Raw genomic sequence first — 27300 nt, forward strand, 5'->3', positions numbered from 1 at the left:
AATCATCACAAAGTATGAATTTTCCTTATTATCATAAAATACATTGTCAATTCAACTGAACAGGAATTTCGAGAGATGAACTGCCACTCCTGTTTCACATATATAATTTTTTTTAAAAAAAGTGCTCTCTAGTCACTATTTCCATCTGCACCAGCTTCTTTTTCCTTTAAAAGATAAATGATCACGTACACAAGTAGTATCCCATATAAACTACAGTATGTCACAGGAGAAAAACATTTTTTTCTAAGAATGCCATTCCGTAAACAAATATTTCACTACAAAGGCCAATCTTAATAAATACACACAATCCAACTGAGATTCCATTCTTACTGGATTATTTAAGATTTGAATGGCTTTTAAACATTTTTCATAGCATAATTCATAAGCCTCTCTCCTGAAACTCTACATATTAAGGATAGATTTTGACGTATTACTAAAAATAATAAATATATATATATATATTTCAGTATGTTTACTGTTTAAGCAAATTCCAAACCTGATTTTTTGGGTCCTTGAGATTGAACATGATGCTACGGTATTTACTCTTGTATCGGTTGTCCGTTACTTGAAACAAATTAAACATCTCCTTTTCAATATTGAGTGCTACTTTCCCTACTTCACTCTCTGTCATGACCAGATCATCACTATCATTGACTCTGTTAAAAACAAGAAAGGGTATGCGCATTTATGTTAGGCATGAATCTTCAGGTAGCATTCATAAAAACTAACTTGTCAGAGAAAGGAGCTAACCTAGGCTTGTATTCACTCAGTGAGGACTCCCTTAAAAGACATTTCAAAGCCGAAGTCTATCTCAGGACCTCAAAACGTGAACTATGGCAACCTTTTGCTACTGTCTACAGAAGACCCTGGAAGACAGCCTTAATAAACTGAAGTCAGTCCTTACAAATATTCCTGCTCGTGACACTGTAATTAGTTTTTTTTTTTTTTTTTCATGAGCTACTGAGGGAGCCAAAACACTAGAGTTTTAATCTTAGACCCTCCTCTGTGAACAGTATTTCTATTTCAGAGACACTACCAGAGCACAGTGGCTTAAGTCCTGACAGCTGACAAGAGCTTTAATATTTGTGGGACAATGTTTCAGTTTATTACTTTTTTTAAAAAAGTAGTACAGTTGTTAACTTTGGAAGGAGAAGGAACCTCTGCCTCAGCAAGCCCTTCTAACCTTTCACTGTGATATTCCCTACATTATGCTTCGTACAACCTCTACATCTCCAAACACTGCCATTGCCAGATATCAGCTTCAGGTCACCTGCACTATAAACATTTCTATGCTGTGATTTCATTCTTCAACTCTAATTGTCTCTCACTACAAATGGGATAGTGAATTTTTTAAGGCTTTTTCACATGCCCATTTATTTGACGTCAGATTTTTATTTTTAATAAACCTAAAATGCTAAAAATACTTGCAGTAATTTCTAGCAGAGATTAAATCCCTTAATATCACTTAGCAAGAAAGAAACAAAACTCTGCAGGCTAACCCTTTACTTCTAGTTGTAGCTTCCTATATAAAGTAAGTGCTTTGAATTCCCACCTCTTCCATAAAATTTCTTTTAGGGACCGACGAATATTTTGTCGAATCTGCGAGTTGGGCTGTGACTGGATAGGGCTAGCTTGTGTTTTCACTTGACTACTTCCAGATGCAGTAGAAATGGAAGACACCGAAGGCCTTTTGAGTCCTCCAGCCAAACTGGATGCAGCTGGTTTTTTGGAAACTGACGTGTCATGTGAAAAAGCTGATTGTTTTGAAGGAACGCCGCTGCCTGTTGAAGGCCATGGTTTCTTGGGAATTACACCTTTGAAACTCCCAGCAGGTTTAAGTGGCTGCTTAATTAGTGATGTGCTAGAGAAGGATGGGGACTTCTTTGTAGGAAAATTTTTAGTGAGGGAAGATGTGTGTTTCTCCGCCATAGATGCTGAAGCAATAGCTTTCTTTGATGCCCCTATAAACTCTGTTGCTTTATCTTCATTTCTCTTCTCTTCCTTTTGAGCTGTTGAAGCAAAGAAGAAAATGCAGTATTAAATAACTAACATTACAACTTCCTGTTTATGAAGACCAGACGTCAATCTATAAAGTCATCTTTGAGATGATACCTCTGGAGAACTACTAAGTATACAATTTAAACCATTTATTTTTAAAGCCTTTTTAAAAGCAATTTTAAAAAATGTGCAGAGGTTGACTTTTTTTTTTTTTTGAAGGATCAAAGGCAAATTTCTTCTGAGAGCACTTCTCAGAGACTGAAGAGTTTAAAAGAGTTGCATTTTGGTTGTAAAGGTTGAAAATCTTACTCACAAGCTATGCAATAAATTGAAAAAAAAAAAAATACACCACCTTCAAAGATTCCTGAGTTGGACTTCATGATTAAGCTTCAAAAAAATCCCACTTTCACAAAGTCTTTAAAAAAAAAAAAAGGCAACACAACCCGTATCTTGCATTTAAACAGAAATCCTCTCTCCAAACTTTCTACTTTAAGGAGCAAGCAAAGAGAGCCAAATTACACAACAAAAGAATTGCTTAAAAATTTAAATACACATTCCGGCCATTTGGTTACTAGCATGAATATCACACTGATGCAATAAGCTATCAGATCTTCTCATTTACTTCCTAGCTAAACTCTAGATTTAATACCATAATAATATTTAATAATTAAATATTAAAACCATTGCTCAGACTGTGGCCATTTAATTCCCATCAACTATTCTGTTCACAATATCCGAAACTCCCATTTAATATTTTTTCCAACATCAATATATAGACGGATACACATAATGCACGAGAAAATTTACAAATTACAACTGAAGGCTCCATATATGGATGTTATAATTGCACAGGACTTTAAAAACAAGCATTTCTTTAGGTTGCATTTCACCTGTCCGCATGTTGGCATTGATGGGAACAACTCAGCATAACGTATTAAGCCAAAAAACACCCCCCACTCAGCAAACAAGATTTGCTGCAGAAAGCTGCGTGCTTCCTGAGAAGGATGCAGAAATTCAACTTCAGTTAATTTCACCAAAAACCAAATGGACCCTCTTGGTCATCCACATCTCCTACAGTGAGAGCAGAAACTATCAGGAAAGGTCTAACAACCAATTTTCCTCAGGCTTGAGGGGGGCAAAGGCAGGGAGCAGTCCTCTGAAGCCCAGTTCAAGAAACCCTACAACAGCATACAGTTTGAATAGAAATACACCTCAGAAAGGGGAGGATTTGGATTGCCTAAGAAACGTAACACACATACTCATTTCTGAGTGAAACAGCCTTCTGATCTTCGCCTGTAGTTAAATTCTGTTAGACACTGAACATTTGTAGGCACCTGCAGCAGAAAGCAAGCTTGCAATAAGCTGCACTACACTGCCTCTTACTGCTAGCTGTTTCACCAGCAATACACAAACTGGTGGCGAAGATGAACCATAAAACCGATGCTGTACCTGAATTCTCATAAGGCTACATAAAGAGGTGGGTGCTAAACATCATCTGGAACGCAAAGTGAAGAAGGGGAAGATCCAGAAGCACTATATATGTGGATCCACTATGGGTGGATGCTTTGCTGAAGTTTTCTGAGTGAAAATTATCTGAGGTGTAAAATGAAACATTCTACATTAAATCATTTCAAAGAATGTGAAGATCTTACTATAGATTAAACTTCTTGCTCTCTCACTATTCCCTCACTTCTCCCTAGGGACTAGCCTCAGAAACTGAACACAAACCCAGGGGGACGTTGAGCTGGACTCGCAATGACTTCTCTTATGTTCCCATTTCCTATTATCTCCCAAAGCCTACCCCACTAACGTTACACTATCTGTCAGGAGGCATTGAGCTATCCCAGGAAGGAGAACAGGGATCAGAAACTATCACTGATGTTTTCGGTTTGGTCAAATTAGGCACCTTGAACTTAACATACTGAGGTAAAAAGATGCACTACTTTGAATTAAATCTTGAAAATATTGAAGATGAATATCCAAAATGTGTGTATGATAAGGTTGTGAGAATTTCACTACTTCTGGTTCCTGGTTTATCTTCTGCTCAGGCTTGTCTCTTCAGTGAGGTAGGACAGCACACCTCTGTCTCACTACGGACCGGCAGGACAGCACAGCTCGGGGTTCAAAATGACCACAGTACAATTCGGTCCTCGGTGCTAAGGTATTTAGTTCTTTTGGGTTGCAGCACAGGTACAAAACATGAAATACTAAGCTTACATTCCATACTTATAGCTTTATGATTTGTTCAAATTAGTTAAGTACACTGACAGAACTAAGAACAGCAGTCAAGATGTTGTCTATATAAAAATATATCCATGCCGCAAACGTTCCTGTGTTACAACGGCTGTATCATAGTAAAACTATACACATGTAAAATAAATAAATAAATGGCACTAGCACAAAGGTAGACTGAAGTTCCCAGGGTTGATAGGAAGCAGCATCAGTACAGGTTCAAGAAGAAAGATGCACAAGCATCCTTTATTCTGCAAGTTGCAGAATAATCATGGCTATTTTGAAATGTTTCCACAGTAGAGCACATAACTCTATGCTTCTTTAGCCAACAGAAAACGTGCAAATATTTCAGCTTCATGGATGTCTAATAGTCTCACAAATTAAACTACTACTTTATAATAATTAGGACTGTCTACCTAACTGTACTTGATAGCAGGGATTCTGCGTGTAGTAAAAGGTATCTACGATACACAGGCTATTCGGTGCTTCAAAACATCTGTGAAGTACTTTCTCAAATTCACTACATCTGAAGGATAGTGAAGTGGTGTGTGTATTTTGACGAAGTATCAAATGTACTTACATCCTACGTACACTAACAACCTTTGACAGAGGTAGATGAACCTCATCTTAAAGAGAACACCCTCATAACCCATTTTGACTATGACAAAACCGATCTGCCCCGTCAGATTTTTTGGTTTACTGACAGGATTAGTGTTCTGCCAGGCAATCCAGCTGCACCAACTCACTCTGTCCTTGCACAGGTCTTGCATCCAATGCACAGGAGGGCAGGAGCACGCAGCAGAGGCGCAGGGAAGGAGCAGGAGTGCCTCTTCTGGTGGCAGCTCACCAGACCACTGACTCAGCTGCAAGGTGAGCACACCCCCAGCTTGCACCATCTTCTGATGGGCGCTCTGGCAAGTGCATGTTTGGAAAAGTTAACAGAAGTATGTACTCTTTCCAGAGAGCAGTATACCAACATACGTGGCATTTAATTTCTGCACAGATGTCACCGTCGCTCAGCAAACAGATAGGACACACAACAAACGGGTGTTCTCTCCAATCTTTGCCTTGCAGTTCACAAACAGCTTGAAGAGAAGACGCAGTCAATGCCTACTACATACAGTGGCCGCTGTATTTCATACTGTGATGTTTCCAGTTCTTTTTATCAGTAGCACCAGCATACAGTACCCATATTAAGTGCTCTTAAACCAATTTTACTATAAAAGAATAAAGACGACTGCAGAACACCAGCCTATTCAGCCTAACCGGAGATTCACCACAGACAGATCAGTGCCAGAAGGAAGAATCCGGTGACTCTTCTACCCAGCACTTCCAAATCCCTGGGCTTGATGTTAGAACAATATTAAAACAAAACTAAACCCCCAGTGAATTCCAATTCTCCCCATTTCGTCTTGTGGCCTGCTCACAAGGACAGCAACAGGATTCTTACTGCCTGAAGGGAGGGCTTGGGCTAAAAGACTCTGAGGTACAGATGGAGCTCACGAATCAGCTCGTTTCCAGAGTGAGACCCAGTGAACACTCAGGCAGGAAAAAAGTGCATTCTTTGTAGGGCTCAAGAAAGAGCATTGCTATGGTATGCTCACTAGACACAACTATAATCTCTCCCACTAGACATCATCAGATACAGCAGCCCTCCCCTAAGGAAATTCCTGTTAAAACTAAGCCAAATATTACAGCATGTAGCTAAGAATGAAACTTCTGTAAGTGGTACAGAACTGCCACGTTATCTGCTGTTACAAATAACCATCAGGCTTTCAGCAGGTTCAAGTATCACCTTCCTAAACCTCGGCATTGATGTTTTAACGTTGTAAGTTGATTGCTGAGGTAGAATTCAAGAATGATTTCCACAGTGTAGCACTGTTCAATTGTGTGTGAAGGACTTGCAGGAAACACTTGAATGGTAATCCCTCACCTACACCGGGAGATTGCGTTTTGCACCACCAGAACATAAACTACCCAAAGGCAACTTTGTTCTTCCTTTGATCTTTTCAGAATATTTCTACATAACAATCAAGCATATCCTGGTACTTTGCCCCCCTTTTCTTTTCTACCTAAATCTCCAGAAAAGTAGCTTTGGAAAGCCACTTCAAAATACGTGCCACCCCATCCATGGCTTCTATTTACTTCTATTTAAGTTCTTATTTATGATGGGTTATTTTGCTGGAGACACAATCTAGCTATCCCAACTTTTAAACACCTGAAGTGTGGTATTAATACTGTTTTGCTTAATTTTACAATTATCTAGATCACAGTTCTTTAAAAAAAAAAAAAAATCTATTTCTTGCTCAAGCTATAAACTCTGCTTTAGATAAACTATAGGTAACTATACTTGAAGAGTGTCTTGCTACAGCTGGTCTGTATGGCGGATTTAAAAGAAATCTGTGCAACAAAGAAGTGTCATAAATAGTAGTTCAGAACATCATTAAGGAATTTTGTGAAATGTATCTTGCAGTCATGCAAGTTGATTGCTTGTTACAGAGTGCTTATGAGAAGTTTCCTATAGAATTAAAAAACCATGGCATAATGCCGTTCATACACCAAAACTATTGACGCTAGTATCTAATACTGTCTTAACATTTCACTGTGTTCCCTCTCCTCGCCTGCCTACACTAATCTGTTTCTTCTTCCCATGATAAAATTCCCTCAAGGAAGCGTAGGGAGGATGGGGTGATGGTTGCATCTTGTTCAGCTTGCATAGAACTTTGTTTCACAAAGCGCTGACGCAGGGGATCAGGACTTCACCAAGCCAGCACTTCAGAAGAGTCTTGCGGATCTGAGAGCCTTTACAGCCCCACAGCACAGAGGCTGCTGAAGCAGGCGTGGGTTCTACAGGTATTTCCCATTCTTCCTTCTCTCTCACCAAAATAAAGAATTTTAGAAAAAGATCTAGAAAGCAAACGTGTGCACAACACGCAAGTTCTTGGGGGCAGCAAGAGTAAGAGAGCTGGTGGAGTTAACATTCAGCAACTGGAGAATTTTTGTAAAGTTCCACAATACAAATAAAACCTAAAAAGCAGCAAAACATGAATCATAAATAGCTACGTGAAGTGGATCACTAACTACACCTACAAGGATCTGATGTCCTTTTGAAAAAAAAAAATCAAATTAGAGGGAGCAAAATTCACCATACCACTGTAGCCTTGTAGCTGTTAAAATGGCAAAAATACCTACTAAAAGGTATTCTCGGAAAGCCTGTGTAAAGTCAGAGCTGAGCAAGTATGTATTTTGAGACGAGCTAATCTCTAAAGGTATGAAACAGCACTGGCCTTAACGATAGCTTAAACTGATTGGGATACAGGTGTGAGACGAGCACCTAGAAGCAATAAACTGCTTAAGAATACTAACAGTATTTTGACTGTCACTCAGCAATTGGCCTGTGACTTGGTACTGCGAAGTTTCATATGGTTGTGCTGCTCCTTCTCACTCAGAGGTAGGTAGTAGCTGCATCAGCAGTTTTTCCGTGCAGTCGTTCCAGTGTGCTGCAGCTGTCCCATCTGAACATTACAGAAGGTGATGGCAGCTCCTTCTGACATGTATCCCAGAAGGGATGATCTCTTGGCTCAGAGATTAAACACGCTGCCCTGATTAATTGATATCTAATTTTAGGAACAGCAAGTTTACCTTTGTAAAACTGCTGAAACAGGGGGGTGGGCAGGACTCCTCAGCCCAACTTAGAACTGTTTTCCCAACAGCTTCCCTTCGCCACTTAGCCCAAGTCTTACAGGAACTTGTCTCATGACCCCTTTCTGCATAATTAGTGACAGAAATAATCTTCACAGAGCACAATTTAACTAATCTCTCCTCTCCAATGAAGTGGCTGTTACAGAACTTTAACACCCCCCCCCATTTTTTTTTTCTGAAGTGAAACCTTTGGTGCATCAGCTAACTAAAAGTTGAACAAAATACAGGGGTGAGCTGGTGCCGTAGATGTCAGTTATAAAGCACTCTTACAACGGGAAGTTACTTACCAGTTAAGTGACGTTCCTCAAGAGCAGCCTTTGCAAAGCCACACTGCTGGGATGCATGCCTGCTATCTCAGAGCCTCAGAAACTTGTCGAAGAGTCAATCCTGTTAGGTGCCACTGAAGCACCCTCTTGTGGCACTGAACATTCAATGCCCAAGGCTGTGAAGGTGAGGTGTAGCTCGTAACAGCTTCTACTCCAGTTGTGCAATTGCTGCTCTCCTGAAGCCTATTTTTGCCAGACTTGTAATTTTTCTCAGAGATAGCTTAGTGTTAGTTCTAAGGCACTGAAAAGCGTTAAACTACTCTTAAACACGTTTTGGTGTTAGTTTTCACTGTTAATTGCGATGATGTGGAGAAGTCTGTCCGTTTCCACTACTTTCAGTACTAGATCAAACTTTATTACCCAACACTAATTTTTAAGAGGTGTGCCACCTACCCTGCTGTTTTTCTTCAAAAGCCTCTATCAGTTCTAATCTCTACAATGAGCAGCTCATAATTAAACCGATTCTGTGTGCCAAGCCTCTATACTCAGGCATACAAAGAAAGTAAGCCCACCTTTAAAATTAATCAATTCAGGAAACTTTTGAGACAAGGGTCTCTTCTGTAGTGATTTGTTTGCATTTGAGCCAACACTGTAGCTATGCTCATGCAAATCTGTAGTTCAGCCATGCAAAGCTTTGTTTTAATCTATATGAAATTACAGTGATTCGTCTTATCCATATTAGATGACTACAACTTCACAACTATGCCACTCCTGAGGGAAAGAGAGGCACTGTCCGCTGTAAGGTAAAAGAGGGCTCCGTATTTTCAAGAACCATTTACGGATTGGTACCATCACTCCTTGCAGGGATAGGCCATCTTCAGGATCCACGTTCCGTACAGATCAAACGCAACAAACCACCAGCACCAAGATCAGCAGCAGAACTTGACTCCGAAGTGCAAGAGATCGCCTCAAAAAAAGCCTTTTATTTGGGGACTAGCACAGGAAGACCTTTTTCACTGGCTATGCAGTCAATTGAGTAAGTTCAAAGAACTAAAGTAGTATTAGTAAAAGAAAGCAAAACAGCAGTAGAGGGTGGTGAGGTTTTTTTAATCAAACTTTCATCACTTTCAGTTTTAGTGACAAGAGGTAAACCACCCTAATAGTCATAGTGCATCTGTAAGTTGTACCACATTTCTTCCCCATCCCCAACCCTTCTCTTCTGCAACAGTTCCTCACTCTGAAACCGAGTATCCATGACGGCCAGCCTGCTGGCTTCCTGTCGTCCAAGCACCACAGGGGTGCCAGATGCTTGAAAGGCACAACAGGAAGCATGCCAGCCAACAGGGACCAGCCTTCCTAACTTGGGATACATGGCAAAAAATCTTCATGTGGCACACAGCCACAGGACAGACATAACATACCTGGTAGAGCTGAGAAGGGGAGCTCCAGTAGTTCACAGGCAGGAGTTGACAATTGCTCCCCAGGGATGCCACTGCTCCTTTTTATAGGCTGAGTCCCAGGGGATGCTGGCTTCAGCAGCCACTACTGGTCTGCCTCACTCCATAGCCAGGGTTCAGATCAGCCAGCAGCCCCTCTGCCAGCTCAGCTCCCACCAGATGCAAGTTCAGTACTGGAGCAGTGGTACACCAGCCATTGCTGTTCTATGATCTTTCCAAAGCCAATTCCAACATGAATTTCTCAGTTCTGGCAGATTCATTGCAAATATTCTGATCATTATTTGGTCCCTCAACTACCCTAGTTACAAAGGGTTTAGCCTAGACCATATACACAGCAGCCCAGTGTACCAGAAAATCGCTATTAACATAAAATTAAGAGTCCTTTTTTATTCCCTTGGTACTATCCAATAATTAATGCTTCTTAGATTGGGTCTACATGGTAGAATAGATACAGCATTAAGCAAAGATACCTTAGCTTTCAAGGTGTTATTTCAGGTACCAGAAATCGTTTAGTTTTAATAATTTGGAAGTTAGCATGCGCTAACGTATCTTACAGGGGAGCATTCCCACTAAAATAGAAGCATCAAGCTTAATGACAGTCAGTCCTTGCAATCAAACTTGCTTAAGACTGAAGAACAGCTCCTCAGTTTCAGTAAAATACTTTCATAATAGTTAAGCTGAACCAATACAAGTTTAACCACTTGCACTCACTAAACTGAGGAGCCACAGCTTAAGTCAGTACAACCTTGTCTGAAGATAAACATTAAACTGGCACCAGTCTGTGTGCAGAAACGGTCTTACTTTTTTCCTTCCACAGTGGTGTTCACAGCCTCATACATCGCTTCTACCTCCTGAGCCATAGTTCCTCTGGTCTTGAGTATACTATGTTTTCCCCCTGCACTCTTTATAGTCGCATCTATTCTTTCTTTCCTGTCTTGGTACTGTACTATAAAAATCACAGAAGGAAAAAAAAATACATAATTACATATGCTATAATCCTATCATTTTTGTATATACATCACATTTTCTGATTATGGGCTCCCAGTATGACTGTACTGCCCTGCTAAAGTCTTCATATCTTGTTGGAGGTACACAGGAACAAAGCAGTCCGGGTGCCCTTTGAATGTAGGATCATTAATTATACAAGAAAGCATTCAGATTATAAAAAGGTCTTAGACATAGAAAAGCTGAACTGCACAAGAAATGAAGAAAACTGGAAGGGGATAACAAAAGCCGAGATTGTATCGCCAGAGGTAGTGCTCTCCAAACCTCACCTCCTCACTTCCAGTAGGTGGCAGCATTAAGTCGTCTCTCCCTAATTCACTGCTGTAAAACGAGGAGCACCGTAAGTACTGCATTTTTATCTTCTTAATCGAGCGCTTCCCCTTAAAGTCCCACTCATTAACAATGCTATGAAATACTAGTACCGAGTAAGACAATAGATGGCTATGAGCCCATACTTTTTAACTGTTTAAGTAAACAGAAGTCTGCGACAACAAAAAGCTTCTTACTCAGCCAGTTCTATCATATGAACAGTAAAAAAAATACACATAGGATGTGTTTACCTAATAAAACCTGTTTACTCTCCTTACTTGCTTAGCTAGTTTTTAAATCAATAAACGCAGGTAGTTAAGATGTTTACATGGCTTTAACACCTGAGATAACAGTCAGCTGATTATTTACATCTAACAGGAGAAGCCTGCTGAATTTCAACAGATTTAAAGCACAAAAATGAATACGTGGTGCTTACGACTGGCTAGTTTAAAAATTGTGATACTGTTAACTCCTATCATCTTTCTCTCCGTCTAGATTCATTTTCTTAAACTGGTGATGTATTTGCTGCTGCCTTCAGTTTGACAGTTAAAAACTGAAAAATGTAGAATTTTTTTTTCCAAATTTTTTTTCTATCAACCAGAAAAACATGACCTCAAGTGCCTCAAACACACACAAACCTGTCAACAAGCAGTCCAACCACTGTTATTTTGACAATGGAAAAGAAGGTGAATGTTTGAAGAGTTCCCTTACCCACATGAAGGGCTTTCACTTGAAACAGTTTTTTGAATTGCTAGTGAAAGATATTTTTTTCTGCAGAAATGTAACGCAGAATTTAGAGAACAGTTGCATGTGATGCTTCTTTAAACCAATGCCTTGTGTGTGCATCCCACTCTTTGCACAGAGCAGCTGAGAAACTTACTATTCTCCACTGTCCTTTCCCAATCTGCCAGTACTGTGCTCTGCTTCGCAAAATCACTCAATACAACTTTGCCAAAGCCTTTTCTTCTGCTGTAATTACAACCAACCAGGAAGAAAAAGACTTTTCTAAATCCTTCAGAATGCTTTTTAGCATTATAAAAAAGCAATTGGACGTTGAGATGCAGTCCCACCCCATTTGAAACATGAGATGCAACTCCCTCTCTAGCAGTCTTTTGCAAGATTAGGTAGACACTAAGAGTAGCCTGTAAGACTTGACTGGACAACTTAAATATTTAAGTATTCTGCCTTCTGTTAAAAATGGAGAGAAAGAAAAACAATTCATGTTTCCTGGAGATGTGGGGTAGGATCCGGATGTCTTTCAAGTATTTCTTTTGTTGAAGACACTGCAATCAGCCTTTGACACAGAAACGTGCTGCTATTAACTGCATAGTTATATACAATATTGTATACGACAAGTACATGGTAAATATATAAAATAAATGGATGCCTGAAACATGATATGCTGACTAATGGAAAAAGTATTCCAGGGTAACTTGGCAAATCATGTTAAGTTCACTAACTCCTGAAGGGCCTCGTGTGCACTGCGGTCACATAAACAAGGATTCGCAGAACATGGCTTTAAGGTCTGGGAACAGAGTCCATATTTACAAATACTGAGTATGGAAGAATCCCACCCTTAGCCTCCTCTAAGTGAGCTTCAGTCCACCAAGTGAGCTTAGACACCAAAGATGTCTGAACTAGACAGCTTAAGTATCTTACATAATCAATGCTCAGAAATAAGCAATACTAAACAGTGAGGCACTGTTATAAGATTACTATCTAAAATAAATCATGTTTCACCCACTGAAGGTGTTTCTCGTTTAAGACTAACGCGGAGTTGTGGCTTTTAGATACTTGAAGTGAGATGACTCCCCGATTTCCATAATGCTGTAACTTCTATGGCTTGAACAGCAAACAAAAATTTGCTAAATATATCTTATAGAATACTCTTAAAGAAGATGCAGTAGCAGCTTCTCACAAATATTGTTATAGACCACATCTGCCCAATCAAAAAAGCCGGAAAACCTCTTTACACAAATACATACACAATTTACTTGGTAATTTAGTAGTGTGGTACAGAGCCCCCACATATTAGTGCAGCTTACCTTAATAACAGCAATCTGAAGTTCTTCCTTGCATTTGGTGTGAGATCTTCATCACACGAACTAGGTTGTTTTCTATTAATTTGTGAAGTCTAGCATACACAGATTTTTGCACTAATTTAACAATTTAGTTAAGGCAGACCAGTTTTATATTGGAATTGTTTAAATCTGTGCAACTTCCATGTTGCAAATTTAAGACCAACCCCTTAAACAAATAAAAAAAAAAAACAGTGTCCTTGCCTCAAATACTGTATTCCTGTCTCCAAGGAAAATAAGCTATAGCAATAAGAGCATTTTAAATGATATGATTACATTATTTGTAATTATATTGAGATAGAAAGCATGATAAAATTTCACATGCAAAATAAGCCCTTGTAGTTTCATTTAGATCTCTCCCCCCCACTAGATGCATTTAAAATGCTACAGTTTTTTTTTTTTTTTAGAAGAAATTTAAAATGCAAAAGTTATAAAAATGTGTTTTAAGAGTTCATTATAGAAAGAGGTATAGGGCCTAAGTAGCCAATAAAACAAAACTATGCAGGGAATTTATAACTCTTTCAACTTTTCATTTGGGTAAATAAATTAAAACAGGCCTAGTGAGTCTGGTATATGCTAGAGCAATAAATTGAGCAATATTAACACTGAGGGATCACCTACCTTAAAAATACATCTAATACATCTAAAAATACATCTAATCTTAATGATAACTATAATCTATTGATTTATCAGTTACTATATATAAAGTGTTTATTTCTAGAAGTAAAATTGGCTCAAGTGTGGCTAACAAAGCTGGGAGATCTGGAATTCTGAACTCATTCATCTTTGAGTGCGAAAATACTAGGTCGTGTTTTGTAACGTGAAATGTAAGATTTCATTTGAAGTTCCATCACTGTGTCACAAAATACTTAGCTGGAGTCAATCAAAACACGTCATTATTAGAAAGACTTGTTCAGGATACAAAGCAGTATTTACTTACCTTTGTGTGTGTTACAAGGATGCTATTCAAAACCTGCAAAAATATGTAAGGCAATATTTCTGCCTAATACCCACCTAAGATGTGTTCTTGTGTGTGTGGATAATGTGTGAAATATGATCATATAAATAGAAAGGAAAAAAAAAGTACTGCCTCCCCCCAAACTTAAAATTAAAGAATGGTCCTCAAATTATTTCATGTAAGGAAGAAAAGCAGCAGGAAGAACTGGAGTATACTTGACAGTTAAAAGCTGTTTGCAGAAGTGTAAAGTATCGTTGGATACCATGTCGAAGATTTCATTCTCGGCACTAGCAATGAAAATGCAAGACCTGAGAGAAAGGTGCCAAAAGTAAATCACAAAAATACAATTCAAATTAGTACAGTCAATTGCTGATTCAAGGTGCACACTGTGCAACCTTTTTTTAAGCTTCACACAAATGTAACAATACTTACCTTTTCTAGATCATACACAGTTATTGTCTTTATGGGAAAAATTTAAAGCTTAATCATGAAGTTTGCATCCACAAATCAGCTGGGTAGACTGACAGGCTCTTAACCATACAACTGTCATATGATACAAATGAAACTTCAACAAGTGTTTCCCATTTACGTGCATCTGTGTGTGTGAATCTTTGAAGGTGGAGAAAAGACATTTTGTACCGTATTAAGCAAAAAAAAAGAAAAATATCCTAAACTCCCTAGTCTTGCAGAGCCAAGAATGGATGGGTATTCAAAGAAAATGTAAATGATTATTCAGGAATATCCCTATGCGATACATACATTTGAACAACAGTGAAGATGAAATGGCAGCAGTCTTTTCAGGCTTTACAGCATTGTAATTATGATCGCTTGCCCAGGAAGGTGTGCTGTTTTCTACTGCTGGCTCTTTAGCATAAGGTTGAATGTTTGCCTCAGTCTTGGCAGATGTCAAAACCTTCGTCACAGTCATCTCTCTTTTCTCAGGATATTGTCTCTTCTGGTTTGAAAGAGGTTTAGTACCTGTCTGTAGTGGTTAGAAGAATCTTAATTACTAATACTCAAATATAATGTGTTTTGCAAACATATATATAGGTAAACAAGTTTCTTTTGTAGTAAACTCCTATAAACGCACTTGAAATTAAGCATTTTCACATTCAAGTTTTTAAAGCAAAACATAATACATTGTACCTTCAGGAGCAGAGAATGGCTAAAATATAAAAGCCTCAAAACAACTGTTCTCTCTCAATTTTTGTTTGAAAAACTACCAGCCATACTATAGTTGTTTCAGAAGGTAGAAGAGGCTCTAATTTCATCTTTTTGCTTCCCAAAACACAGATACAATGCAGTAACATGTTGGCTTATGATTCACAGTATTTCCAAATTATTGCCCCAAACCTAGTAATTTGGAATTAAATAAAAAAGGCAAAAATAACTCGTAATTAAGTAAAATAGCGTGCTGCTTATACTTTTTTATTAACTAAATTTTAAAAACACTTATTGTTGTCTAGAAGGTCCTTTCAAGAAATCATCTTTAGCTAGGTTCAATTATTAAGATTTCAAAGAAGTGACAGAAGAACATTTTGTCAGAATAATGCTCTTACCATAATAAGAGGCAAGAGAACTAATAGGAAAGTTCTTTAATGCAGGACCTTGCAATTTTGTCTGTCTCAAATAGGAGGGCACAGCAATAAGCCACTGTGCTTCAGTACAACTGATTCAGACAACAAACATGAGCTTACCTGCAGCTGAGATTTTGGCATGCTGGGTTTTTCAGATTTTGATTTGACCTTCTCTTTAGGTTTTGTTTTTGAATCTTTGCCCGCACTTAGAAACTTCATGGTGGCTGCGGCATGTTTGAGAATGCAGTCATTGCTGCAGTACACAGAATCAGGCTGAGCCACGTTAAAACAGCCAGGACCAATGCACTTTGACGCACCAGGAGTTTCAATTACCTACAGATTGAAGCAGAGAAAGTTCAAACTTCAAGAAGGAAGTGGCAGAAAAATACCTTTCAAGTAAGATAAACTTACATATCGTATGTGCAGACCACAGCTATGACTGTTAGCGACCCGCACAATTGCCGTTTTTGTTCCTGAGACGCCACAAACAACCCATACAAATACAGGGATTTCACTCAGGCAACAGCATTTTCAGAATGAGTTGTATTTTCAAGTGACTGTTCCCACAACAGCAAACTAATGGAGGCGGATTTTTCAGATCCCATAAGCACACAAATGCTTTTTTCTGATCCTCTACGCTGCGTGAGAAATCTTAATTCCACAGAGCTGGATTTCTCAAGAGCAAGGTTTCTAAAGCACATTTTGCTTCTATACCACCAGCAGCTGCCCTCAACCAGGTGCACACGCAGAGGGAGGCAGAATGCCTGGGGTGTACAGGTAATTCTTGCTCAAGAGGCTTACTAACGTTAATATTACCAGTTTGCAGCTGACAAACACAACCATTCTCCTACATAATTTTGCCATTGCCTAATACTTTTTACACATTGAGAAATTCACATACAGAGTTTGTATTTTCCTCTGCTTCACCATTACTCTCAATTTATATTGAAATGTTGTATGCTAAGCAGTTAGTTCATCTTCAGTTTTAAGATTTAAATCATAGAACATTCCTTAAAAAAGAGTACATGAGCTCAATGTCTAGAAATACTTTAGAGCTCTTTATGTTCCAACACACCACCTTCTATGTATTATGCCTTCAGCATCACTTGTTCCATCTTCTAGATTACTCGAAAATGTTACACAACTATGTTATACAATTGACCTAATGCTCAAAACTGATGGAGCTCTAGGCAGTCTCTCCCCTATCCATAAACTGCAATTTGTCATTACCAAAAGGAATATTTTAGAAATATTCTCACCAAAAATTATTATTTATATAGCTTATTTTTTCCTCAGAAGTCAGTAAGACAGTGTTAATTTCTGTGGTCTGAAAAAAACACAGTTTGGGATTTTACCCACAAAACTTAGGATTATGCTTTAGAATACCTTTTCATCGTGTATACACTTAATTGGGAAGCTTACAAAACAAGTATGAATTCTTGTGCCCTAGGAGGAACCCAAACTTCAGGTAACTCAGCTTTCACTCCTAATTTACTCAGATGACGATAAAACTTTTTGGAGAAAATGTTTCCCCCACGTTTATCTTAAAATAGTAAATATTTATACATTAAGCTCACACCGTTCTGATCTATACATTAAGCTCATTGTGCTGATATCAGCAGTTCTGATATTTAAACTGTTTTTGTTTGTTTGTTTTTCCCATAAACATTTTGTAAATGTATTACAACAGGAAGATTTCTCCAGAGAGAATCCAGATATAATCAAACTTAAGACTTATTCTGGATATGATGCCAAAATTCAAGGATTAAGCATCAAAGAACAAATTAATACAGAAAAAATATGAACAGCTGTAGCATTCCGATAATAAATATACTAAGTGTGCTCTTCAAGGCATATTGAGAGGAAAAGAAGAACGTTGTCATTACTACAGTAGCTTCAGCAATACAAAGATGATGACTGCAGCACAAAGTTTTTAAATTTGCATGCATTGAGTTGAAGAAGCTTCTTCACCTGTATTTTGAACAGGGCATGAAACTTCTCTATTACAAAATTTATACTTATTTTATATTTCATGCCAGAATTTGCAATAATTTGAAATACACATTTTATTACTCTTCCAAAAAGCAGTATAAAACAATTCTCTACATACTAACAACATGAAGCAGCATCAGGACTAAAAATATCAGAACTTCAAAGACTAATTGGAAGTATAGAGGTTGGTATTAATACAGTTGGTATTAACTCTAAGAGATGCTTGGCAATATTAAATAAAAACTTTCACTCTCCTTGAAAGATTTCCAAAAGTATTTGAGGTTTTAAAGATAGAATAAACTAGTCCAAAATTCTGCTTTTTTTTCCATAAAAAGAACACATTATTTAACTTCTAAAAATATTTTTTAAAAAGCAGAATACCACACAGCACATAGTATGGCATTTCCTTACACCTACACAAAACTTTTAAATCGCCTACTTCAAAACAACACTCTTAATTTTAGTTAGTTCCCATAGCGATAATCTATGGATAAATTTGTGCTGAACAGTACTATTTACAGGGTTGTTCAGCTTTATATTTAGCTTTATAAAGAGAAATCAGATTTACTGCTATACAAGTTAAGCCATTGCCTCAATGTACTCTGTGAAATATGAAAAGCAGCGAAGAATTAAAATACTTACAGGTTGAAATATCTTGAGTTTTTTCTTCCCACTTGGATTTGAAGCTTTTTCAATCCTACCCTTGATCCCCTGGTCCTCAACAGACTTTTGTTCAACTGTTCCTATGCTTGTGAATTCTGTACCGTCCACAGTTATTTGACTTGCTTTATCTTCTTGCTGCTCTGTTTCTGAAATTGGCTCATCCTGTACCTGGAGAATGGTGCAGTTTGGACAGATATAGTCCTCACCATTCCTCTCCAACAGCCGCCCTCGAGCCTCAGAGATACCCACACAGTCACCGTGAAACCATTCCTCACATCTATCGCAACAAATCATAAACCTGAAAAGAACCAGGGAACAGCAAAACATTAGGAAGTAAGATGACAATTAAAGCTGGACAGATATTCTATGCAGATCTTTACCATGCTAAGGTATCAGTATACTGTTTTGCCTCATTGTTCGTTTTCATTAGACCCCCTCTTAAATATTTCTTATAAATCACTCCCCCAAACTTCCAAAAGCTCATTTACATATACACAAAAAGTAAGCTATGGAACTTGGAATATTCTCTCCAATCACAGAAAAACTCCAGCTACTCGCATTGCGCTTTTAGTTGAAAGTCTTGCTTACCTGTTGTTATGAGGCTGACGACAGATACAATACAGCGCGTTGGGGTCATAAATCTCAGATTCTGGTTTTCCTTTGGGCAACTCCTCAAGTCCTTTGTCTGTAACCCCTTTTACTCCAACAGTAGGCTTTATCTCCTCCTGAACCTGAAGATCTTCAGTGTTTTCCTCAGACACAGTAACTTGACTTGCAACCTCAGTGCCGTCTATAATCTCAGGCTCCTGTTTGACAGGTAATTCAGCTTTAACTTGATTTTCAGGCTGGATATCACCTGTTTCTGTAGGATCTTGCTCAGAAGGTCTTTTTCTCAGGCGGTTCTGTATATCTTTCAGTGTCAGTTGAGCAGGCTTCTGTTCAACACGTTTGTTTCTTAGTCGATTCTGCAGTTCCTTTAGTGTTAACCCATCGCTGTCGCTATCAGAAGTATCTTCTTCCTCTTCCTCATCTTCCTCCTCCTCCTCTTCCTCTTTTGTGCGTCTGCTTTTAGAGCCTTTCTGATCCTTACTACTCCTAGTGCCACTCCTCCGAGTCACAGGTTTTATATCTGAAGCACTCTCAACACTACCTTCTGAAGCAGTTTCAGCATCTGTGGCTGGACCTGATGCGGGTTCACTTGAATCTTCCAGAGCAATAGGAGCATTCCTCCTTCCTCTGCGCCTTACTGTTGTAAGAAATTCTTCCACTCTTTCTGTTCGCTTTGGTTGTCGTCCGCTACGCCTGAGGTTTAAGCCTTGCTGCTGCTGCTGCGGCTGTTGTTCACTAGAGTCCATATCTATATCTCCTGCACCTTCTCTCTTGGCAATTGTAGTCCTTCGAAAACCCCAGGTTTTCCTGAACTCTTTGCTTGTAGGTTTGATAGTTTTTTGTTCCTCCTCATTGCTTTGCTCACCTTTTTCATCCAAAGCTGATGCTAAAAACAAGGTTAAAGTTATTGAATTTGTGGTGATGAGAGATGTTTTTCCTACCCTTTTTATCCAACATAGTATTATTTTCTTTGAGGTAATAAATACATCCACCTCCAACTCATTTTATCTGAAAACAGATAAAATACTTCTTTGTGCATATACATTGCAGCAGTGGCAAGTAAGTACATCACTGAATGCTGTGCCAAAATAATCCAACTGCTACAAACTTCTTTTTAAAAACATGTAGGTACAGGATGGACAAATAAGCATATTTTTCTGCTGAATTTAAGAAGAAATCTTACCAGGGGAACTGTTTTCCATGTTATCAGTATTAGATTCAGATTCCAATGACACTGGCTGCAAACTTACAGCTTGTTCCATAGTACAGACACCACTCTCCCCACCCTGAAATGCTGAAGACAAACAACGTACAAAGCTTAGTTTCAAAAAGATTAATAGCCTAAGTAATTAAGTATTCTGACAAACTCCTTTGTTTATTGTAAAGGGCAAGCAAAATACTGAACTTTAATTTCAAGCCACTAAAGTCACTGAATACCAACAAAAGTTCACTGAAATCCTTCAAAAACAAACTTTAAGTATACAGGTTTGGACAGTATACTGTCACATTTTATTAAACAGCCCTAGCATTTCTGATATTTCTTTTCTTTGAACAGTAAGAGCCAACCAATTTATTTTGAAAGTCTTAAGTCATCAATAAAATCACCTTTGTCAAGTGTGCACAGCTTGTATGCTTTAGCCCTAAACACATACTTTGTTCAGTTGCTTTTATAATGGCTAAAAAACAGTATCTTTTTTTTATAGATTTGAACAAAAAAGTTACTGCAGAAGTATGCTATCGTACCTCTTACGAGATCAGAAAAGAAAGGCATCTGCACACTATTTTGTGGACAAATATTCAAATTCTCAAAAACTCTTTTATGGTATGAACCTGTTCCCCGAGGTTGGTCTGGGAAAAAACTTGTAGCAGTTCCACTCCACAGGGAGCACAGGAACCATGTATGAACCAGTGCCAGAACAAGACCATGGAGCAGAGCAAGGAGTTATCCAGACTGCGCAGACACGTTTCCTGTTTTAAAGATGAGGGTGGTACTTGGTATCAATACCATTTTCTACTAGAAAGGTGAGCTGATTGCTTGCAGCAGGATAACACAAACAGAAACAGCCAGCTCACAGAATTTCTAAACTATCACTGTTTAGATTATTCATGGTTAGTTTAGAATCCAAAAGTGATTATTCTTTGACTAAGTGTCAAAACAGAAGGGAAAAAAAAAAAAAGGAACCATCCTCACTGTAGTAACTGTTTTACCAGGTCTGGATCTTGCTTATTAATCGTTTCAGAAACTCTGGTGGGTATTCAGGATAAAGCAATACACTTTCCCCTCATTTTTCCTCTAACAAGGTTTACTGGCTAGAAGAAATTATAGAAAATAGAACAAAATAAAGATCTTCTCAAGCATTTCTCTGGGGGGAAAAATAATTGAATGAAACCTGAGAAACACTGTTCCCCAATACTGTTATTTACAAAGAGGTGTTCAGCCTGTGTCACTTTCTACCAGAATGACACCCCCAAAAAATATCAAAGAACCTCCAACTCTGACAGAGGGAGCCACATGAAGAAAAAACAGTGGGTGCTGACAACCAGGACCCCTGTTTTCCTCAGAAGTCCCCCCCAGCATACTAGGAGACTGTCTTATTTGAGAAGACTTGAGCAAATGACTGAAATAAATAAAGAATCTGAGGCTGTACTTTAAGTATTCAGTAGTCATCTGGTTCAAACAAGTATTAAAGTTACTATTACACCACAGTGCAATGTTTTAAATGAGTTGCATGCCATGTAAATATGCTCTCCTAGAATTCAGAAACTATGTTTTGCACTCATTGCAATCACATTGCTCATGTGAGACTATAATATGCAGTAGTAAGTATACCACAATTAACTGGATAAACAGAAACAGTACTTTCAAAACAACGAGGAAAAAAAAAAATAACTCCCCCACGCATGTTTTTGGGGTGGTTATATGCATCTTCCTGGCACAAGAATTACACAGGTAAGCCAAGTGGAGACATTAACAGAATTCCTAAATAACAGCAGTTGCTGAAAGAATCAAAGAAGAATCAATACACATTTTCAGAGGCATTCTTTAGCAAGCTTTTCAGTCTGCTTCCAAATATTGCAGTGTAGCCTGGTGATAAGTGCCTCCTTATTTCACATATTGCATCAGCTGCATCACTGTTCTGCTGTATCACATATGATCCCTCTAGAGCATTATTCCTATTTCCTATCATTACATTTAACAGTGTTAAAGCAGAAATTTAACTATCAATGCTATGCAAACAAGCTAGAGAATTGTAAAAACCACACTAATATTTTTAAAAATGTAACACTTAAATTGCAACTTAAAGTCATGTCAATGAGATCCTATAGATATAGCTATAAAGACAGCAGATTCCAGAACATCATTTTGACTCCAGATAATCAAATTTGAACATTTCAGTTAGAATAAAAAAATAATTTTAAGCCTGTAGTACTATAGTAAAGAGCTGAAATTGCTTCAATCCAGTAGGAAATTCCATTAAATTCTCCCAAAAAATCATTAACTATATTTGTTTTGTTTTTAAGGGCAACACTAAAATTATATTCACATCAGAAAAAGGCTGCAATGGAAGAGCAGAACAAGATGAAACCGTTAAAATTTACATCTTTGTTTACCTTGAAGATGAAGAAATGCTAAAAGCTACAGGCAGAGGTAATCCAAATTGAGATTTAAATTCCAGATAAAATGTAAAGAAATAAATGTCTTCAATGCCCTCTGTATCTTTACCTGACACAGCATTAGATGTCTGAATGGTTTCTCCCTGTTGAGACAAATGAAAAGGAGAGCCAGAGGAGGGCAGCAAACGATCAGAGTCATTCAGCTTTATCCTTTCAGCACATGCTGAATTTCTTGATTCAGAAGTGCCAGACTGAGTCTTTGAGCTGTCAGCAGGACCAAATACCGAAAATTGTCCTTTTCCTGCTGACACCTGGAAAAAAATGAGACAAAATAAGACACCAATGTACCTTTGAGCTTATCTTACCACTGTATACTTAAGCTTGGAATTGTTTTGTATCCATTACTTTATAAACCAACTTTTGTTATTTTGCCTTTTTGACAGTTTTATATTTTCAGAAAGACACTGAAACAGGAACAAAAAGCGGAAATAAAAAAAATACCACCTCCACCACTTAGCAACAGTTTAGACCTTTCAAATAAATTCAGAATACAAGTGTCATCTCATCAATTCACTCTGAATTAATACATTAAGACTTTCATAGTACTTTCACAGTAACAAGCTGTATTCAGCAAGTCTGTTCCATTTCCAGTATTTAAAAGCATTCTGAATGAAATTTAGTAAGCATATGTTGTGCAATGAAAATGCAGAAATACTTTTAAACTACATTGGCACGCCCAGTCTGTACTAAATTTCATCACAGAAGACATGTGCAGCTTTGAGGACTTTAATCGAAGTGGCTACTCAATGGTTTTGCAAGGTGGGATTATACAAAATTATAGCTGAGTATCAGAATTAAGGAATATTCCCTATCGCTGTGCCTTTTACTAAAAAGGGTTTGCAATACAGAACATTTCTGAAGCTTTATTTCAAACAGCAGATGACATTAATATCTACAACCTTCTCCCCCAAAAATTAACCCTGGGGAAATATTTCAGAATCAAGGCATTTATTTAAAGCAACTGAACAAGACCAACTATTTGGGCCGGGGTCCCAATTCGCACGTGAAATGGCGAACAAGCATGAATACTGCTTGCTTCTGAGTATGAGGCTGGAAATCAGCAGGAAAACCCCCAAAAGTCTGCCACATTAGCAAAACACTGGAAAAAGAATTTGGGAGATGAACGGGATAAGAAAAGTCACTTTTGAATTGGTAAATCAGGTGGAGACAAAAGAACAGTAATAATGGACACAGACTCTGGTGTCAGGACTCTGCAATTAGAGCTGCATGGGAACTCCAATACTAGGTGTAGGAAATCACTAAAACATCTATCAATGTTTTGAAGCATTAAAAACAGATTTTGGTAATAATCTGCTGTTTAGAAACTTCTTACTAGCAATGATAATCTCTAGGTACTCTCTGTTGCCACGTCATTATCCCAAATACAGGGACCGGAAAAAGACCAACCCCACCCCAAATGTGATCTGTCATCAGTGGATCGCTTATTTCATAAACAGTAAATCTCAATCTGCATGACTGTGGGAATGGAAATTTTGAAAAAATGACTATATAAAGCTGCATCAGCATTTCCCACTTCTGCACTTTCTCTGGAGAGGATTATACAGATTATATACATTCTTCACCTGTGCCAACCATTCCCACTCAAGGAGAAAAAGGATGAAAAAAACAGAAAAAAGACAGCAGAATAACCTAATCTTAGACCCTAGTACTGTATGTCACGTCATTGAATACCTGCTCTAATATGCATTTTGCTCCATTGTCTGAATCAGTTATTACATCCAAGGAGTCAGTCACTGATGGCTGAAGACAGTCTGAGTTAAAAGTGCCTTCTTCCACGCTGCTGCTCTGTAATAACCTTTCAATCTCCCTGTTCAGAATCTCCAACTCATCACACATCACGCAATTTTTAAGTGATATTCCTAAAGGAAGAGGGAAAATCAGCTAACCACTTCTTGTTCAACACTTATATTAAACTGTGAAAACAAACCGTGCTTCTTAAACACGCAAGAAGTGCATCCTCTTTGAATAACGTATCCAATAACATACTACAGAAGGAACTGTGGAAAGAAAGGCTGGATTTCATAGTGCACAATTAAGCACCAGGGTATGCAGGGCTATGCGTGCAACACGCTCTTTACAGTTAGGTTTGAGCCACAGAGGTGGTAGAGATATTCTGGCTCCTTGAACGCAATACGTTTTTCAGTCTGATAGTCATACCCCACCCAGTGGCAAGGCTGCACAGTACACAGTTTTAATTTCACATATTTTTAACATAATTGAAAGCTTAAATTCTATTCAGGAATGTGTGTTTTGGGGGAGGAGGGTGGAGTATGGGGGGAAGAAGTGGGGATATTATCTTCTTCTTAATACATTTATTACCTCTATTACCTAGAGGAAAAAACTCTAATAGAACTACAATTTCAAAGTAATTTCAAATTTGGTAGACAAAATTTATTACACTTAACACACTAAATTACAGAACCCCCATATTTGCTATAACATGCTTGTTTTCCTCTATTATTTAGTATCCTCATTTGGTCTGGATTATACTTATTTACTTATTATTCAGCTCCTGAAGAACTGCATCTTAAAAATGGGCTAAACACAAATGCCTTTAAAAAGGCTGAAAAACAAAGCTTATAAAAACAAAAGCGCAAAGCCTGAACTCACAATTACTTTTAATCGTAACAAGCCCGTTGACATTTCTAAGTAAATGTTCTACAAACCATTTGCAAAAAATGTTCACTATAACATACAGCAACTTGGGAAGAGAAACAGGTATTGGACGATTTCCAAAGTTGGTATTATTTTTGATTGTTCACTAGTTAACTATTCAGTTGCTACTGAGATATTGACAAATGTAAGCTGAAGCAACGAAGTGGTTACCTGGATTTGAAGGAGCTGAACATTAATGATAAACTTACTCTTTTCTTCCTCCTAATACAGCACATTATTCACATTTCTGAAACTGAGTTCTAGCTGGAAACTGAAAATTGCTGTACTTCCCCCAGACAGACAATTCCGATCAACATCCTCCTGCCTTTCTGCCACATCTCCTTTAGAAAGGCTACCGTGTACCTTTGGAAAATCTTAGACCATGATCTCTAAAAATGATTGTGCAGTACAACAAGATGTTAATAATAAACATATATACTCTTGCTTATTCAGAAATCCTCTGGTTTTGCAACTTCTGTGATAAGTGATCTCCATTGTGAAAATATGTAAGATCCTAAGGCCAACTATAATGTTGGAAAAACAAATCAATGCTTTCTTAAAAAGGAAACAGTTCTTTCCCCTTCATGAGGGAAAGAAACTTTGCCAATAAAAATCCCAGGTCTATTGATTTAACTGCTTACATAACACAACACGTCCACATCAAACGAGGGATCCACGCTGCCTACTAAATCCACATTTATGGACTACAAAGAACAAGTGCAGCCCCAACATTATGTGGGCTGCTACTTTCCTACTGCCTTCTCCCCTGCTCACAGTTCGGTGTTGCATGTCACATGCACCCAACCCTGTTTACCACAAACGTCCACCTGAATTCTTTATCAATAGATTTGGTTTATGAATCCAGCAGAAAACTTAGCCAAAGGGGATCAAGAGGAGGAAAAACAAACAGCTAGTGCAAAGACACGCAAGAACACGCGTGGAGTACAAGAGCCCTTTAAGCATCAGCTCAGCCCCTCTCACTCCACCTGTGCACACTGTCAGGCCCTCAGCAAGAGCTCATCATATCTTATCCAGCAGCACTTCGTTATCTGCCCCCTCAGCCAAGACTTCCTTTTCAAAATCCGATCAGTTTTAAACTTGCAAACTGTAACGTGAGCATTCCAGTGAAATAAAAGTCACTTAGCTAGAATTGGAACAAAAAAATGATGCAGAGTATCATGAAAAAGGATATTCAGCCAGGGAAGTATTTATGTAGGTTCTTCCTCCCCCGTTATTTTACGGGTAAAGTGCTTCAGTCATGCCAAGTTGGGTTATTCAGCCTACGTGGCTTGAAGAAATTCTAGGGACTATCAGCAGCCAATCGAACAAAAAAAGGCAGACAAGATATTCCCAAATTCTGAATCCTGCCACTGCAAAAGCTCTTGTTCACAGACATGCAATACACATAAAAAAAAAGTATCTATCCTCCAATGTCTTCATGAATCAACGACGAAAAAACAGAAAGGGAAAGCTTGTAATCTTTTTTCTGTAAGTATATTATCACTGTCACTTTCAGACAAAACCTCATCAAAAGCATACCACTATGCACTGCCATCTTTGTAACACAACACTTTAGAAATCTCAAGCAAAAAGACCAAGGAAAAGAAGTTATCTGTGCCAGTTACACAGACGTATGCCAATACAGGATAACTGCAGGACAGGCAACTTGAAGATACCTGGATCTGCTGAATGCTAACTTCATTAAGCCCTTTTTAAGATGCCTCAATGTAACACCTTAATCTGATGACGACAAGCAAAGCTTTTAAAGAACTGCTACATTTCTCCATCATTTTGTCCTTCTATTTTTAGACAGAGGTCCATTCAACGAATCACTTACATATTCAAATCAGCATCTCCACTTCATTTGCTCTAGAGAGGTAATAATCATTCAGTGTGTCCACGGACTGCATAAAGATTCTGTCTTTTTCAAAACTTATTTAACTGCATGATGAAGTTCCTGTGTCAATTAACTAGGAAGACCTCACTCTAAAATAGGATACTGAAAGACAGCTTGGTAATAATACCTTTAACATGAACTAAAAGCAATCAAAAGTAGCCTCATTTCTCCTTCATCCAAGGACTTGTGCACAAGCAAAAACCCAT

The 27300-nt window shown here is 38.1% G+C and overlaps 1 protein-coding gene across 3 annotated transcripts in view; it reads right to left on the reverse strand.

Moving 5' to 3' along the window:
* DIDO1 (death inducer-obliterator 1) overlaps window positions 1-27300 on the reverse strand; it is a 56487-nt gene that overhangs the window by 16390 nt on the left and 12797 nt on the right. For 2 of the 3 annotated variants that reach the window (XM_035343810.1, XM_035343809.1), the window contains 9 exons: window positions 24214-24401; window positions 22571-22772; window positions 20030-20140; window positions 18826-19732; window positions 18217-18535; window positions 15703-15915; window positions 14765-14987; window positions 1553-2009; window positions 497-656 (listed from right to left, as the gene is read on the reverse strand). In XM_035343810.1, coding sequence (XP_035199701.1) covers window positions 497-656; window positions 1553-2009; window positions 14765-14987; window positions 15703-15915; window positions 18217-18535; window positions 18826-19732; window positions 20030-20140; window positions 22571-22772; window positions 24214-24378 — 2757 coding nt within the window. In that variant the 5' untranslated portion in view covers window positions 24379-24401. The remainder of the gene's footprint in view (window positions 1-496; window positions 657-1552; window positions 2010-14764; window positions 14988-15702; window positions 15916-18216; window positions 18536-18825; window positions 19733-20029; window positions 20141-22570; window positions 22773-24213; window positions 24402-27300) is intronic. The other variant, XM_035343812.1, reaches the window with a different exon arrangement.

Source organism: Oxyura jamaicensis, chromosome 20 (assembly GCF_011077185.1).
Source record: "Oxyura jamaicensis isolate SHBP4307 breed ruddy duck chromosome 20, BPBGC_Ojam_1.0, whole genome shotgun sequence".
Taxonomy (NCBI): Eukaryota; Metazoa; Chordata; class Aves; order Anseriformes; family Anatidae; genus Oxyura; species Oxyura jamaicensis.